Source organism: Pimephales promelas, chromosome 23 (assembly GCF_988280905.1).
Source record: "Pimephales promelas chromosome 23, fPimPro1.hap1.1, whole genome shotgun sequence".
NCBI lineage: Eukaryota > Metazoa > Chordata > Actinopteri > Cypriniformes > Leuciscidae > Pimephales > Pimephales promelas.
The window spans coordinates 1802158-1817966 of record NC_142791.1 but is presented as its reverse complement, the minus strand read 5'-3'; the positions used below and the strand labels follow the sequence as shown (position 1 = coordinate 1817966).

Below are 15809 nucleotides of genomic sequence, written 5' to 3'. Positions count from 1 at the left end.
TTGAAAAGAAATCAGCTCCGATGCGGCTGCGAAACGACCGGAAGTCATTCATTTCCTATGGAGATTCGCAGACCGCATGCGAATGGGTCCGAAACGGTCCGAAGAAAATCGTGTCCGTTGGTCATCCGGATGCGTTCAAAAATTTGAACTCGTGCGAAAAGCAACGGACGGTTCCTATCCGACAATTCCAGCGGAAGTTGAGCGTTGCTATGGTACTGATAAACAAACCTGAATTATTAACTTTTAATAAAATAAATAGTGATTTTATAACAATAAGTTGTCATGTCATTTTTTATTTCCATGACTTTCTAACGTTTATGAGGGCAGTTAATACAATTAAATTGAGGTAGACATTGAACTATTGACCACTATATCACATTTTTTAGCCGACCTGACATGTCAACGTCCTCAGCAACGTTCCTCACGCAGCATAACCCTCATCAGAAAGATCATACAGAACTGACAGAATCAACCTTTAATCTCTCAGCCATTTTTGCTCTACCTGCGTAGGCCCCACGCGTAACGCCCATGTTGGCTGTGCTGTTTGGCTCATGTCCACTGCAGGCTCTGTGTTGTTATTTGTCATTTTTTCAGATTCTGTAACAGAATTGTGTTTTTTTACAGAGTGTGGATGTTGGCCCCACACCTAACTCTCAAACTGCAGGATCAGGTGTTGTCCTTAGTTTGTTTCATCGTCTGATGCCCCATCCACACTACTGCGAGACCTTTTGCTACATTTACACCTCCCGTCCAGACTAAAACGAGACCTGAAACAGAGAAGTTTACAAACGCTGCATCCTAACTCTTCATCCTAACTCTGCTTTCATTGAAACATCAAAAAAATCGGCCCCTTAAGTATTTACCTATACGGTTTGACGTCTGTTGTGACAAATAATATTGCCATTAGCGAGTCTTGTAGTTGATTGCTACATGCATGATTTTGGAAATATTGATTCATCAACAGAAATAATGCTGAATTAAATGTGCGTTATGATGTGAAATGAGGTCATTGTATTTAATCAGTGTGATGGCACTGAACATATTAATCTCATTCAATAATAATGAAATCAACCTAGGCTAAGATAATGTAATAGGCTGTGTAGATACTATATCAGGGTCTATGCTAAACATAGAAAACAAATATAAAAACTGCTAAATAAATATTACAAAAAAATATTTATTACAAAACTTGTCTCAGATTTATGTTGAACAATATGGCTTGTTTATTATCAGCCTTGAACTGTTATGAACTATTGTGTTTTGAACAAATTCCCATGTTTAATCACGGCTGCTAAGAAACCATGACGGATCGGTCACACCATAAAACTATAAAAAGCAGGACATCAGTCTGTACTGGATGAGAAGAACATCTCAGAATATCTTGCATGCTATTTTAATATTCACTGAGTATCTAAAGAAAAACGCCTGAAGAAGAATGTTATTCATATTTACTCTTTAACATGACTGAAACTCTTTTTGTATTTCTTTTGAAACTATACTCCAGTTTTCATCACCTTGCTGTAACAGACACTGTCTGCATCTTTTCCTTCACGGGAGCTTTTTTCCTGTGCATATATGAGTACATCAAGACTTTAATTGACTTTGTCTTGTCCCTGGTTGATAGTGTATTTTAATATGCTTGTGTCTATTTTTTTATCAGTGGATGGAAAATGGCAAACTACACTGTGAATAATGTAGACAGCTTCATCATCACTGGATTTGATCACCTGCAGAACCAAAAGCTCCTCGGATTCTTCGTCTTAATAACCTACATGTTCATATTGCTTGGGAACGGCATCAATCTGTGTATCATCTTGACTGACAGACATTTACATAAACCAATGTACATATTAATCTGTAATCTAGCTGTTGTTGACATATTGTACTCCTCTACCTGCAGCACAACCATGATCTCAGTGCTGCTGGCTGAGATTAAAACTGTGTCATACTACTCGTGTATCTCAAGGACATACTTCTATCATCTTGGTGATTACACAGAGTGCATGGCTCTGACATTAATGGCAATTGACCGACTTATTGCGATTACACTACCATTAAGGTATCACAGCATTGTAACAAATTCTCGAACCCTTCTGCTTATTTTTGTGACCTGGATCAATGGTTTTGCTGTACACGGTTTTTTGATATCAGTGTTAGACAGTGTCCCATACTGTCAGCCTGTTATCAGATATGTCTTTTGTGAATATGCTGCCATGATTAGAGCTGCTTGTGTGAATCCTGAACCATATTTTTTCTTTCCTGCAATGATAAATATTTGGGCAATGTGTGGCCAATTTCCCTTTATAATGTGCACTTATGCTGTTCTGGCATATTATGTGACCAAACTCTCCAACAACTCAAACAGAAAGCAAATGATCAACACTTGTTTGAGTCACCTCATTGTTCTGCTCAGTTATTATGCACCAAAGCTAGTCTCTGGGTTACAATCTCGAATAGGAGTTGTGCTTACTTTAACAGAGCGAAACGCATTTTGGATTATAGCCTCTCTTGTTCCTCCCTTGATAAATCCCACAGTTTATTGCACCAGGACTAAGGAGATCAGGAAACGATTAGCACATATATTTATGCACAAAAAAATAGTACCAAATCATTTAAAGTCAATATCAAAAGCTTTATCATCTAAATAGAAAGACTTTCTATGCATTGACAAAGAGTTATTAAACAAAACTGTTTATAGATGCATTATATATCCCATCTTTGTATGTGAAGCATGAACAATCCTATGTATGTGTAGCATTAATAATAACAATAATCATAATAAACAAAATTCTTCTGGTGTCTCTTAGCCCAAACATATCAATTATTAATTCTATTAAAACTTTGTGCACTGGGATCTAAACCACTTATCTGCTTAGTTATTAATGGATGATTATGTGGATCCTTGTGTTAGGAAAAAAACATTGTAGATATGTCCCAATATTGGGCAACTTTAGCCGGCTAACTAAATGTAACTTGCTATAAAATACAACTGAATCTTTAGAACTACAACCTACATGGAAAAATCAGCTTGCTATTTGGATACTATAGGCCTAAAGTCCAGTTATTGGAACTGGCCACCAGATAGGGCTGCACGATTTGGCCCAAAATGATAATCACGATTATTTTGATCAATATTGAGATCACGATTAATTATCACGATTATTTGTTGATTTTAACCAAAACTAATTTTATTGTCACATAGGCTAATTACAACTGCTTTCACATCCATATTGTGCTACATTCCTGCTAATGTACAACTATGTGCATAAAAATAAAATAGGTCCTCTTATTCACCAAAATTCAGTGCATCTCCTTAAAGAATAAAGAAAAATATAGAAAACAATAAATAAAATGTAACAAAACTTCAACAGGGCACTATTTTACATTTCCATTGTGTAAATATATTTTAGGAAGCAAATATAAACTTGCATTGGACCTGCATAATGGATGTGAATAAAACGCGCAAAATATACAATCAATAAAAAACAAATATTCCATAACAGAATGTAACTAAATGAGAACATGTCAAGGCAGAACTATGCATGGAAGTTCGATTAATGAGTCATTGTTGTTCGGCACTTAAGAAATGTAAAATGTTGTGGTACAGTGTCAGTGATTAGTTGTGAAATCTTATTTCTTGAATTATTCCCGGATTATTCTATTATTGGCCCCGGAATTATTAAATGGTAAATGGTAAATGGACTGCATTTATATAGCGCTTTCATAGACCTAATGGCCACCAAAGCGCTTTACATATTGCCTCACATTCACCCATTCACACACACATTCATACACCAACGGCGGTGTCAGCCATACAAGGCGCCAGCCAGCTCGTCGGGAGCAGCTGGGGTTAGGTGTCTTGCTCATGGACACCTCGACACTTGGTCAGGTGGAACCGAGGATTGAACCACCAACCCTTCGGTTTGTAGACAACCCACATGAACCACTGAGCCACTGCCGCCCCAACTTAAAAAATCAACTTAACTTTTAATAAAATAAATATTGATTTTATAACAATAAGTTGTCATGTCATTTTTTATTTCCATGACTTTCTAACGTTTATGAGGGCAGTTAATACAATTAAAGGTGCCATATGGAATAATTGAGGTATAAATATCCAAAAAATGAGCTACACACATCAAAAGAATGAGAAGAAATAAGTGCAATGATGTCATTAAAAAACTGGCAAGTTATAGTGCTGCCGAGATATAACCTAAATTAGCATGCTAAATTATTAGCCCCGGCCCGGCAGGTGTCGTAATACCAGTTCCGGCCATGGGAGGCGGTATGCGGGCGGGCAACGTTACCACCAGCCAAACTGCAGTAACACGAGTAAGTCGCGCTCGCGCCGGCTTGTGTGTACTTGAACCTGATGTCATGTCGTGATGTCGTGTGGAAATACGGCCCGCTACTAAATTTCAGTTCAGGGATGAGTACAAAATATTTTTGGTTGATATTATGCATGAGGCATACATTTTGGTAAGTTGTAACATATCTTTCAACAGTGTTCGTGTTCTTTTACCATTAGCTAGTAGAGATGATCGGTTCACGTGCGCTAGGGATCTGTCGTTTAACATTTACAAGCGCCAAAACTGCATTTATTGTTTGAATTGCGTAATAAAATTAACAGAATCGGAGAGCTCTGAGAGCTGACATCGGTCTCCGTGTCCTTTTCTGTGCATGACAAAATGGATGTGGCGTGAGAGTGTGTGAAAAGTTGTGTCTCACGGTGAATTCGTGAGAGTTGGCAGCTCTGAAATGTGCTAGCTTGGTCCACATCAGGGAATGCTGTCTGTCAAATTAATTCAAACTAATGATAAAAATGTAACATGAACAAAACGAAAACCATAAACTAAAAATGCCTGGGCTTTAATTTTCCCATATCAACGAAATGCACCGGCTTGTCTATGAGACGGCCTTTATAATTTAGTATTGAGATGTTGTTCATTTAGTCTCTAAACTCTGAAAATCTCCAAATGATCCACGTGAAACTGCAGTCTTCCAACCTTACTATTAGTTTTACTGATTAATATGCGCGAGGGAGACCCACTCACCCGTGTTGTTTGAAGACATGAGTGCGCACGGCCACGGAGGTATTTTTCTGGAGGTATACTGCCCTCATCTGTTATGGAATATGGTCTATGATTTGATTTTTTATCCTAGATGGCACCTTTAAATTGAAGGTAGACATTGAACTATTGACCACTAAATCGTATTTTGTAGCCGACCTGACATGTCAACGTCCTCAGCAACGTTCCTCACGCAGCATAACCCTCATCAGAAAGATCATACAGAACTGACAGAATCAACCTTTAATCTCTCAGCCATTTTTGTTCTACCTGCGTAGGCCCCACGCGTAACCCCCATGTTGGCTGTGCTGTTTGGCTCAGGTCCACTGCAGGCTCTGTGTTGTTATTTGTCATTTTTTCAGATTCTGTAACAGAATTGTGTTTTTTTACAGGGTGTGGATGTTGGCCCCACACCTAACCCTCAAACTGCAGGATCAGGTGTTGTCCTTAGTTTGTTTCATCGTCTGATGCCCCATCCACACTACTGCGAGACCTTTTGCTACATTTACACCTCCTGTCCAGACTAAAACGAGACCTAAAACAGAGAAGTTTAGAAACGCTGCATCCTAACTCTTCATCCTAACTCTGCTTCCATTAAAACATTAAAAAAAATCGGCCCCTTAAGTATTTACCTACAAGGTTTGACATCTGTGGTGACAAATAATATTGCCATTAGCGAGTCTTGTAGTGGATTGCTACATGCATGATTTTGGAAATATTGATTCATCAACAGAAATAATGCTGAATTAAATGTGCGTTATGATGTGAAATGAGGTCATTGTATTTAATCAGTGTGATGGCACTGAACATATTAATCTCATTCAATAATAATGAAATCAACCTAGGCTAAGATAATGTAATAGGCAACGTAGATACTATACCAGGGTCTATGCTAAACATAGAAAACAAATACAAAAACTGCTAAATAAATATTTAAAAAAATATTTATTACAAAACTTGTCTCAGATTTATGTTGAACAATATGGCTTGTTTATTATCAGCCTTGAACTGTTATGAACTATTGTGTTTTGAACAAATTCCCATGTTTAATCACGGCTGCTAAGAAACCATGACGGATCGGTCACACCATAAAACTATAAAAAGCAGGACATCAGTCTGTACTGGATGAGAAGAACATCTCAGAATATCTTGCATGCTATTTTAATATTCACTGAGTATCTAAAGAAAAACGCCTGAAGAAAAATGTTATTCATATTTTCTCTTTAACATGACTGAAACTCTTTTTGTATTTCTTTTGAAACTTTACTTCAACTTTTCCAGTTTTTATCACCTTGCTGTAACAGACACTGTCTGCATCTTTTCCTTCACAGGAGCTTTTTTCCTGTGCATATATGAGTACATCAAGACTTTAATTGACTTTGTCTTGTCCTTTGTTGATAGTGTATTTTAATGTGCTTGTGTCAACACTTGTCTTGTGTTATTTTTTTATCAGTGGATGGAAAATGGCAAACTACACTGTGAAAAATGTAGACAGCTTCATCATCACTGGATTTGATCACCTGCAGAACCAAAAGCTCCTCGGATTCCTCATCTTAATAACCTACATGCTCACATTGCTTGGGAACAGCATCAATCTGTGTATCATCTTGACTGACAGACATTTGCATAAACCAATGTACCTATTAATCTGTAATCTAGCCGTTGTTGACATAATGTTCTCCTCTACCTGCAGCACAACCATGATCTCAGTGCTGCTGGCTGAGATTAAAACTGTGTCATACTACTCGTGTATCTCAAGGACATACTTATATCAACTTGCTGAATACACAGAGTGCATGGCTCTGACATTAATGGCAATTGACCGACTTATTGCGATTACACTACCATTAAGGTATCACAGCATTGTAACAAATTCTCGAACCCTTCTGCTTATTTTTGTGACCTGGATCAATGGTTTTGCTGTACTAGGTTATTTGATATCAGTGTTAGACAGTGTCCCATACTGTCAGCCTGTTATCAGATATGTCTTTTGTGAATATGCTGCCATGATTAGAGCTGCTTGTGTGAATCCTGAACCATATTTTTTCTTACCTTTAATGTTAAGTCTGTGGCCAATGTGTGGACAATTTCCCTTTATAATGTGCACTTATGCTGTTCTGGCATATTATGTGACCAAACTCTCCAACAACTCAAACAGAAAGCAAATGATCAACACTTGTTTGAGTCACCTCATTGTTCTGCTCAGTTTTTATGCACCAAAGCTAGTCTCTGGGTTACTAACTCCAATAGGAGTTGTGCTAACTTTAACAGAGCGAAACGCATTTTGGATTATAGCCTCTCTTGTTCCTCCCTTGATAAATCCCACGGTTTATTGCACCAGGACTAAGGAGATCAGGAAACGATTAGCACATATATTTATGCACAAAAAAATAGTACCAAATCATTTAAAGTCAATATCAATAGCTTTATCATCTAAATAGAAAGACTTTCTATGGATTGACAAAGAGTTATTAAACAAAACCGTTTATAGATGCATTGTATATCCCATCTTTGTATGTGAAGCATGAATAATCCTTTGTATGTGTAGCATTAATAATAAGAATAATCATAATAAACAAAATTCTTCTGGTGTCTCTTAGCCCAAACATATCAATTATTAATTCTATTAAAACATTTGTGCACTGGGATCTAAACCACTTATCTGCCTAGTTATTAATGGATGATTATGTGGATCCTTGTGTAAGGAAAAAAACATTGTAGATATGTTCCAATATTGGGCAACTTTAGCCGGCTAACTAAATGTAACTTGCTATAAGATACAACTGAATCTTTAGAACTACAACCTACATGGAAAAATCAGCTTGCTATTTGGATACTATAGGCCTAAAGTCCAGTTATTGGAACTAGCCACCAGATAGGGCTGCACGATTTGGGCCAAAATGATAATCACGATTATTTTGATCAATATTGAGATCACGATTAATTATCACGGTTATTTGTTGATTTTAACCAAAACTAATTTTATTGTCACATAGGCTAATTATAACTGCTTTCACATCCATATTGTGCTACATTCCTGCTAATGTACAACTATGTGCATAAAAATAAAATAGGTCCTCTTATTCACCAAAATTCAGTGCATCTCCTTAAAGAATAAAGAAAAATAAAGAAAACAATAAATAAAATGTAGCAAAACTTCAACAGGGCACTATTTTACATTTCCATTGTGTAAATATATTTTAGGAAGCAAAATATAAACTTGCATTGGACCTGCAAAATGGATGTGAATAAAACGTGCAAAATATACAATCAATAAAAAACAAATATTCCATAACAGAATGCAACTAAATGAGAACATGTCAAGGCAGAACTATGCATGGAAGTTCGATTAATGAGTCATTGTTATTCGGCGCTTAAGAAATGTAAAATGTTGTGGTACAGTGTCAGTGATTAGTTGTGAAATCTTACTGCATAAACTGAATCTATTTAATCCTCTATATGTAAAGTTTATGTGATAGAATTATTTCTATTTATTAAACAATCGTTCAAAACAAGACGTTTGTAGTAGGCCTAGGCCTACTGATTTTTGGAGTCCATTAATCGAACTTTCATGCCTCTTATATTGTAATTATATATAACTATGGAGTACCAATTCATTAATGTAATTTACTAATGCTTACACTCGGTCTCTCACGCGCATTGTCACTCGTTCTCTCTCGCGCGCATACACACTCGGTAGCTATCTCTCCCGCACTTTCGAGCGCGCTCTTCGTCTCTCTCGCGCACTGGGGCTCATGGAGGCACGTGATCAGACAGTGGTTTATGGAGCACTAGATTGGCTTTGCAAAAAAAAAACTTTTAAACGGAGCGTTCTGTGAACAGAACAACGCATTTTAAATATCGCTCGATCACGCGAATTTGATCGTGGGAAGCCAAAATCGTGGTCGTGATAAAAATTCGATTAACCGTGCAGCCCTACCACCAGGGTTGTCCCTCGAGAAAAAAACATTTAAGCTCATAGGCTGCACGCGAGCAGGTTATGCTATAGTCGTTCCCTCTTCTAGAGAGAACTGAGCTTACGTTAGGTAACCGATACGTTCTCTTACGAGAGGTTCTCTAGTATTGCTTAAGTTAGCTTACGCTACGGGAACCCTTTGTCAACATCTTGTGCGCCAAGCATCCACTCATGAGTCCCAGGGTTTCTGGTAAGTGGTAAGTGGTAAAATAAGGTGGCAAGCACTTGTAAAGCACTCATAGGGAATACAGAGCAGGGCCACCGGTCTGTATAAGCATATAGCACATACCCACTGGTGCAACTCAACCAGAAGAGCTAAGACACGTGAAACTAGCCTGGCAGGGCAACGGGTACCCATTGTTCAACCATGTGTGCAGAGACCAGCGTTCTGGATGGGCATGCCAGATTGAGCCGCAAGCTTGAGAGAGGAAAGCACCAAGTGGTGTGTTTCCCAGACCCTCTTGATTACCTGTGGCAATAGAGAGAACCGAGGGAAGGCATGTAGCGGGCGGCTGTGCCAGATTTGGGCCAGTACGTCCTCGTTCTTTTAAAAGAACATCGGGCAGTGAGCGTTGTCTTGACGCAAATAGGTTGGCTTTGCGACTTTAACTTTTTCAGGTTCTATAACCAAGAGATTCCCGCTTTGCTGAACAGGAGCCATAATTCCTGGACTGTTTGGAGGAGCAGGGACCATTCCCCAGGGGAACATTGTCCCTGGTTAATTTGTCTGGGCCATCGTTCAGGTGGCCTGGCACATGCGCAGCTCTGAGCGAGCGCAGGTGATGCTGAGACCACGTGAGTAGGTGCTCTGTTAGATTGCAGAGCTTCCTGGATCTGACACCGCCCAGACAATTCACATAGGACACCACTGACATGTTGTCTGAACGGACTGATCCTTTATGAACGGGTGCTTCAGCACGTTCTTGACCGCCATCATTTGAAAATGGCCACTTATTTGTGATATAGATTAAATGGCCTATCTTTTGTGCTATATTAAAATTGCTGAATGTTCAGAAATTTGTAACAGTGAAAGTAAAACAGCAAATTGGCCCTCATTTATCAAAAGTGCATGCACCAAATTTCCAGCGTACAACTGGTACAACTTGTGTCAAGTCAAGTCACATTTATTTATATATCGCTTTTTACAATACAGATTGTATCAAAGCAGCTTCACAGTGATAACATGAAAATAATACAACACAGTTCAATAATATTTCTGCATATTAAATGTTCCCAAGGAATTAGCAGGAATGTAGCAAAATATGGATGTGAAAGCGGTTATAATTAGCCTGTGAAAATAACATTTGTTTTGGTTAAAATCAACAAATAATCGTGATAATTAATCGTGATTTCTGATCAAAATAAACATGATTAGAACCAGATATAGAACCTTTTTTTTTTGTAAAAGGTTCTATTGGCCAAGTATGGAACCCCAGGGTTCTATATAGAACCCAGAGGAACCTTTTTTTTAAGAGTGTATAGAACCTTTTAGGGGTTCCAAATACGTAGCGCTGATAGAACCTTTTAAGGTTCTATATAGAACCTTTTCTTCTAAGAGTGTATGGCTTGTATATTATCAGCCTTGAACTGTTATGAACTATTGTGTTTTTGAACAAACTCCCATGTTTAATCACAGCTGCTAAGAAACCATGACGTATCCGTCACACCATAAAACTATAAAAAGCAGGACATCAGTCTGTACTGGATGAGAAGAACATCTCAGAATCTCTTGCATGCTATTTTAATATTCACTGACTACAAATTCAAATGTTTTTCAGTATCTAAAGAAAAACGGCTAAAGAAGAATAGTAATCATATTTACTCTTTAACATGACTGAAACTCTTTTTGTATTTCTTTTGAAACTATACTTCAACTTTTCCAGTTTTCATCACCTTGCTGTAACAGACACTGTCTGCATCTTTTCCTTCACGGGAGCTTTTTTCCTGTGCATATATGAGTACATCAAGACTTTAATTGACTTTGTCTTGTCCCTGGTTGATAGTGTATTTTAATGTGCTTGTGTCTATTTCTTTATCAGTGGATGGAAAATGGCAAACTACACTGTGAATAATGTAGACAGCTTCATCATCACTGGATTTGATCACCTGCAGAACCAAAAGCTCCACGGATTCCTCATCTTAATAACCTACATGTTCATATTGCTTGGGAACAGCATCAATCTGTGTATCATCTTGACTGACAGACATTTACATAAACCAATGTACATATTAATCTGTAATCTAGCCATTGTTGACATAATGTACTCCTCTACCTGCAGCACAACCATGATCTCAGTGCTGCTGGCTGAGATTAAAACTGTGTCATACTACTCGTGTATCTCAAGGATGTTCTTCTATCATCTTGGTGATTTCACAGTATGCATGGCTCTGACATTAATGGCAATTGACCGACTTCTTGCCATTAGACTTCCTTTAAGGTATCACAGTATTGTGACAAATGCACGAACGTTTCTGCTCATTTTTCTGACTTGGCTCATTACTATCACTCTAATGGGTGTTTTGACTTCTACAGCAGACAATCTTCCATACTGTCAGCCTGTTATCAGATATGTCTTCTGTGATTATCCATCCATGATTAGAGCAGCTTGTGTAAATCCTGAACCATATTTTTTCTTACCTGCGATGATTAATCTGTGGTGGTTCTGTGGACAGTTATTATTTATTTTGTGCACTTATGCTGTTCTGGCGTATAGTGTGACTAAACTTTCCATTAATGCAAGCAAAAAGCAAATGATCAACACTTGTTTGAGTCACCTAATTGTCTTGTTTAGTTATTATGCACCGAAAATGGTCTCTGCGTTACTAACTCGAATAGGAGTTGTGCTTACTTTAACAGAGAGAAATGCAATATTAATATTTTCCTCATTAATTCCCCCCCTAATAAACCCAGCTGTTTATTGCACCAGGACTAAAGAGATCAGGAAACGATTAGCAGATTTATTTTTGCACAAAAAAGTTGCACCAAATCATTTAAAGGGTTTATCATAATAGATTATTATTTTCACTCTCATGTCTGATTGTGATTGCTGTCTGTTTTGCTTTTTAATAATGTCTTTTGTGATGCTCCTGCTCAACTGATAGATTATGCCAAAGCATAGACTCGTTGATACATTGTAGTGTAATGGACAGTATTTGATGAAATTCATGATGTAATGTACAACAGAACATCTTTCTAGAGGAGATTGCACAATAGACCATTTCACAAGATGTAAACAACACTGGTCCATAAGCACTTCCTGTTTCAGTTTGTAACTGTTTTCTTTATTTCACATGTAAAGAAAACATCTTAAAGATTTTTGTTTAACTTTTTGATTCAGTTTTATATGTTCTGTTGGTTGTATTTTATCCCAGCTTTTATATAGTGTTAAAAAACTGAAACAGGAAGTGCTTCTGGACCAGTGTTACATCTTGCAAAATGGTCTATAGCTGCAGCAGAAAAAATCTTTGTTACAAATTTGTACTTTGTCCCACACCTTAAATAATATTAAAAATATCATAATTATTATAATAACAAATTTACTTTGTACAGTAAATACTTTGTCAGATTTGTTGTTTCATGTCTGTTATGATATGAGGAGAACAATCAAGGCCATCAGAAAGGACACTATTGTAAAAAAAAAATTATTACAAACCTTTAACTTTTTTTTATTTTAATAAAAGTCATCAGTTCTAAAGTTATTTTAGAAATGTATAATTTGACAATAAAAATCTAAATCTTTTTGAGAAAATAAATCCTTCAAATCTGCCTATTCAGTTGTGATGTATAGACACTTTCTATGGTGGCCGAGAGAGATCAAGATTAAGAAAACATCTTCATCAGTTTTACAACACACGTCCAGTTGTTTCCAAATACTTAAAAACTGCAAGTAGCAAAAACCACAACGGAAATGTTTCCAGGGGACCCCAATAAATTTTCATATAAATATTTAGATCAATATTGCAAAATATAAATGTACAATATACTTTTTTGTGAATGTAATAATATATTTAAGAAGTTCAGAATGCATTTCTTGTTTTCTGATACATTTGGTCTTTCTAAACTGTAAAAATATACAGTAATATGGTTCTAGTTTGAATCAATTTAATTTAAATATATAATTACAATTATTAATTGTTTAAAGTCGATACAAAAAGTGAAAATAAAAAAGGCATTCTGCAGCATTAGTCACTAGGCTCAATTAAGATCAAAATCTGTGCCGAACTGATCACCGGGGAAAAATGTGAAAAATGGGGGCTGAACAGTCAGGCTGTTTCTCTCCCACCAACTTGACTGAATAAAGTTAGTTGGCATAGTTATAGTAGGATTTTCAGTGACCCATAAACCTCGGGACTCGTCAGTTATGGTATAAGTGGAGTTACCTTCCCAACAACAAACTAATCACAACAGAGGTGACTAACCAAAACTAAAACAGAGACAGGTGAACACATGCAGCAACAATGCAAAATTATGCTAAATACACCCCCGAAATAAAATTATGAACCTGTAATTGAGCAAAATAGAGGCCTTTAACCCTTTCACGCGTACGATCACACCGGTGTGATTATAACGTTCAGTGCACACGTCAGCAACTGCTAAATTCAAACTTGCTGGCGCTCAGCCAGAGACAGACACACTCAGTGCTGTCATATATCACAACTATTGAGTGTTCTCAACCACATAACGTTTATTTTAGGTTTCAGACATTTAAATACACATATGTACTAGCAAAACAATGATTTTGAGTTTGTAAAATACACACAGATGTCTATGGAAGCAGCAATAATAATCCTTTCAATTATAATAAGACGACACGTTTTATTCATATCAGATACACATTGTGTAAGTAGCTTAACATTTGACCCTATTCTTCTCCCAGTTCACTAGTCACTTACTATCATGTATTTCGTGAGAAGTGGAGGAACTGACGTTATAAATCCAACAGATCCGATTCTCTGAACTGAAAAAGAAACTAAAATGGCACCGCCTATTGTGCATACAGCTCAACTAACGCGATCGTTATAAAGTTGTCTAAACAACAAAACCCATCCACTTGCACATATTTGACAATCGGAATATCAGTGTTTCATGATAGAGCTAATACATTTTGTAATATTTTTAATAAAAAAGGAAAAATGACATAAAATCAGATCATCATTCATTCCGCGCTCTGTTCTGGTTGTGCTGTGTCACGTGACAAGCAATGACGCGTCACCATGGAAACATTAAAGTGGCAAGTTCTAAATAAGCAACATGACATCATGACTTTTGCATAAACATATACGCCACTTGCGAGTCACGTGGTGTGTTATCTCTACGCATTTTGAGCCATCCGCGTGTATGCGTATATGTCTACGCCATTAACATCCGCGTCATTCCGCGTGTCTGTACACGCAGTCAAATCTCCAGTCATAAATGCCATTAACCCCAGTGACGGTTAAGTTTAGGGATGGGGTTGAGGTAAGTCATATCTTTTTTTTACCTAGGATGGTAAGGGAACAGTCATAAATGCCATTAACCCCAGTGACGGTTAGGTTTAGAGGCGGGGTTGAGGTAAGTCACATATTTATATAACGTTAAGTCAACGGCGTTCATTAACACGCTGAAAGGCGATTATGCGTCTTGATAGCACGCCAAAAATGGAAATACGAATTGGCGTGTCATACACACGCTACTTCATGAGATCAGTCTGAAATAACAGTCGCCTTGAAAAACTCACGCTGGGGGGTCAGTTAGAATATTTTAAACTTACGTGTGAAAGGGTTAAAACTTTAATTATAGTTATTATGTTATCGTCATTGGAGTGAATGGGCCTTGTCAGACTGATCTCATGAAGTAGCACGAGTATGACACGCCAATTAGTTTTTTCTATTTTTGGTGTGCTATCAGACGCATAACTGCTTTTCAGCGTGTTTATGAACGCCGTTGACTTAACGTTATTACAGTATATATAAATATATGACTTACCTCAACCCCGTCCCTAAACCCAACCGTCACTGGGGTTAATGGCATTTATGACGGTTCCCTTACCATCCTAGGAAAAAAAAAAGATCGCTCCCCAGATGTAGATGTACATTTTGCTTCGTTTCGCTCGGACATTTGACGGCGTGTACAGACACGCGGAATGACGCGGACGTTAATGGCGTAGACAAACACGCATACACGCAGATAGCTCAAAATGCGTAGAGATAACACGCCACTTGAATTCGAAAGTGGCGTGTATGTTTACGCTTCAGTCATGATGTCATGTTGGCCTTGTAGACAATAAAGAAGCTGTAGAAATAAGAAACTAGAGTTCTCTAATGAGCATGCATGGCTGTATTATTAAACAGTAAATTCATTGTTTTCATTCATTGTTTTCCCAACAAAGACATTATTGACACAATCATTCATTGTTTTCCCAACATAGACATTATTGACACAATCTACTGTTTTATTCAATTATCTTAGATCATTAGTGTATTAAACCCTTGGCACCCTTTTGCCCCTGAGCAATGTCACTCAAATGGGACTTGAAGTGTTCTAATAATGTTATATTGATGATGATTAGATTTAAATAGAACATTTAAATATAATATTATCCATAAAAAAGCTCAACAGATAAATAATATTTATTTATTATTTGGTGCAGTCTTTATACCGAGGTACTTATGTAACCCTTATGCAAGTGTAAGCTCTGCCAAAAAGAACACCATTTTATGCTTTATGCATTGATAATCGCCCTTAAACGCCATCACACCCTAACTCTGCTTTCATTGAAACATTA

The 15809-nt window shown here is 37.2% G+C and overlaps 3 protein-coding genes across 3 annotated transcripts; all 3 read left to right on the top strand.

Moving 5' to 3' along the window:
* Positions 1 to 1670: 1670 nt before the first annotated feature.
* Positions 1671 to 2648, top strand: LOC120481919 (olfactory receptor 6N1-like). The gene has a single exon (XM_039675795.2). The coding sequence runs from the start codon at positions 1671 to 1673 to the stop codon at positions 2646 to 2648; it is 978 nt and encodes a 325-aa protein (XP_039531729.2).
* Positions 2649 to 6528: 3880 nt separating this feature from the next.
* On the top strand, positions 6529 to 7510 carry LOC120481630 (olfactory receptor 6N1-like). The gene has a single exon (XM_039675373.2). The coding sequence runs from the start codon at positions 6533 to 6535 to the stop codon at positions 7508 to 7510; it is 978 nt and encodes a 325-aa protein (XP_039531307.2). The 5' UTR covers positions 6529 to 6532.
* A 3584-nt stretch (positions 7511 to 11094) lies between these two features.
* Positions 11095 to 12054, top strand: LOC120481779 (olfactory receptor 6N1). Its single transcript, XM_039675593.2, has one exon. The coding sequence runs from the start codon at positions 11095 to 11097 to the stop codon at positions 12052 to 12054; it is 960 nt and encodes a 319-aa protein (XP_039531527.2).
* Positions 12055 to 15809: the final 3755 nt, after the last annotated feature.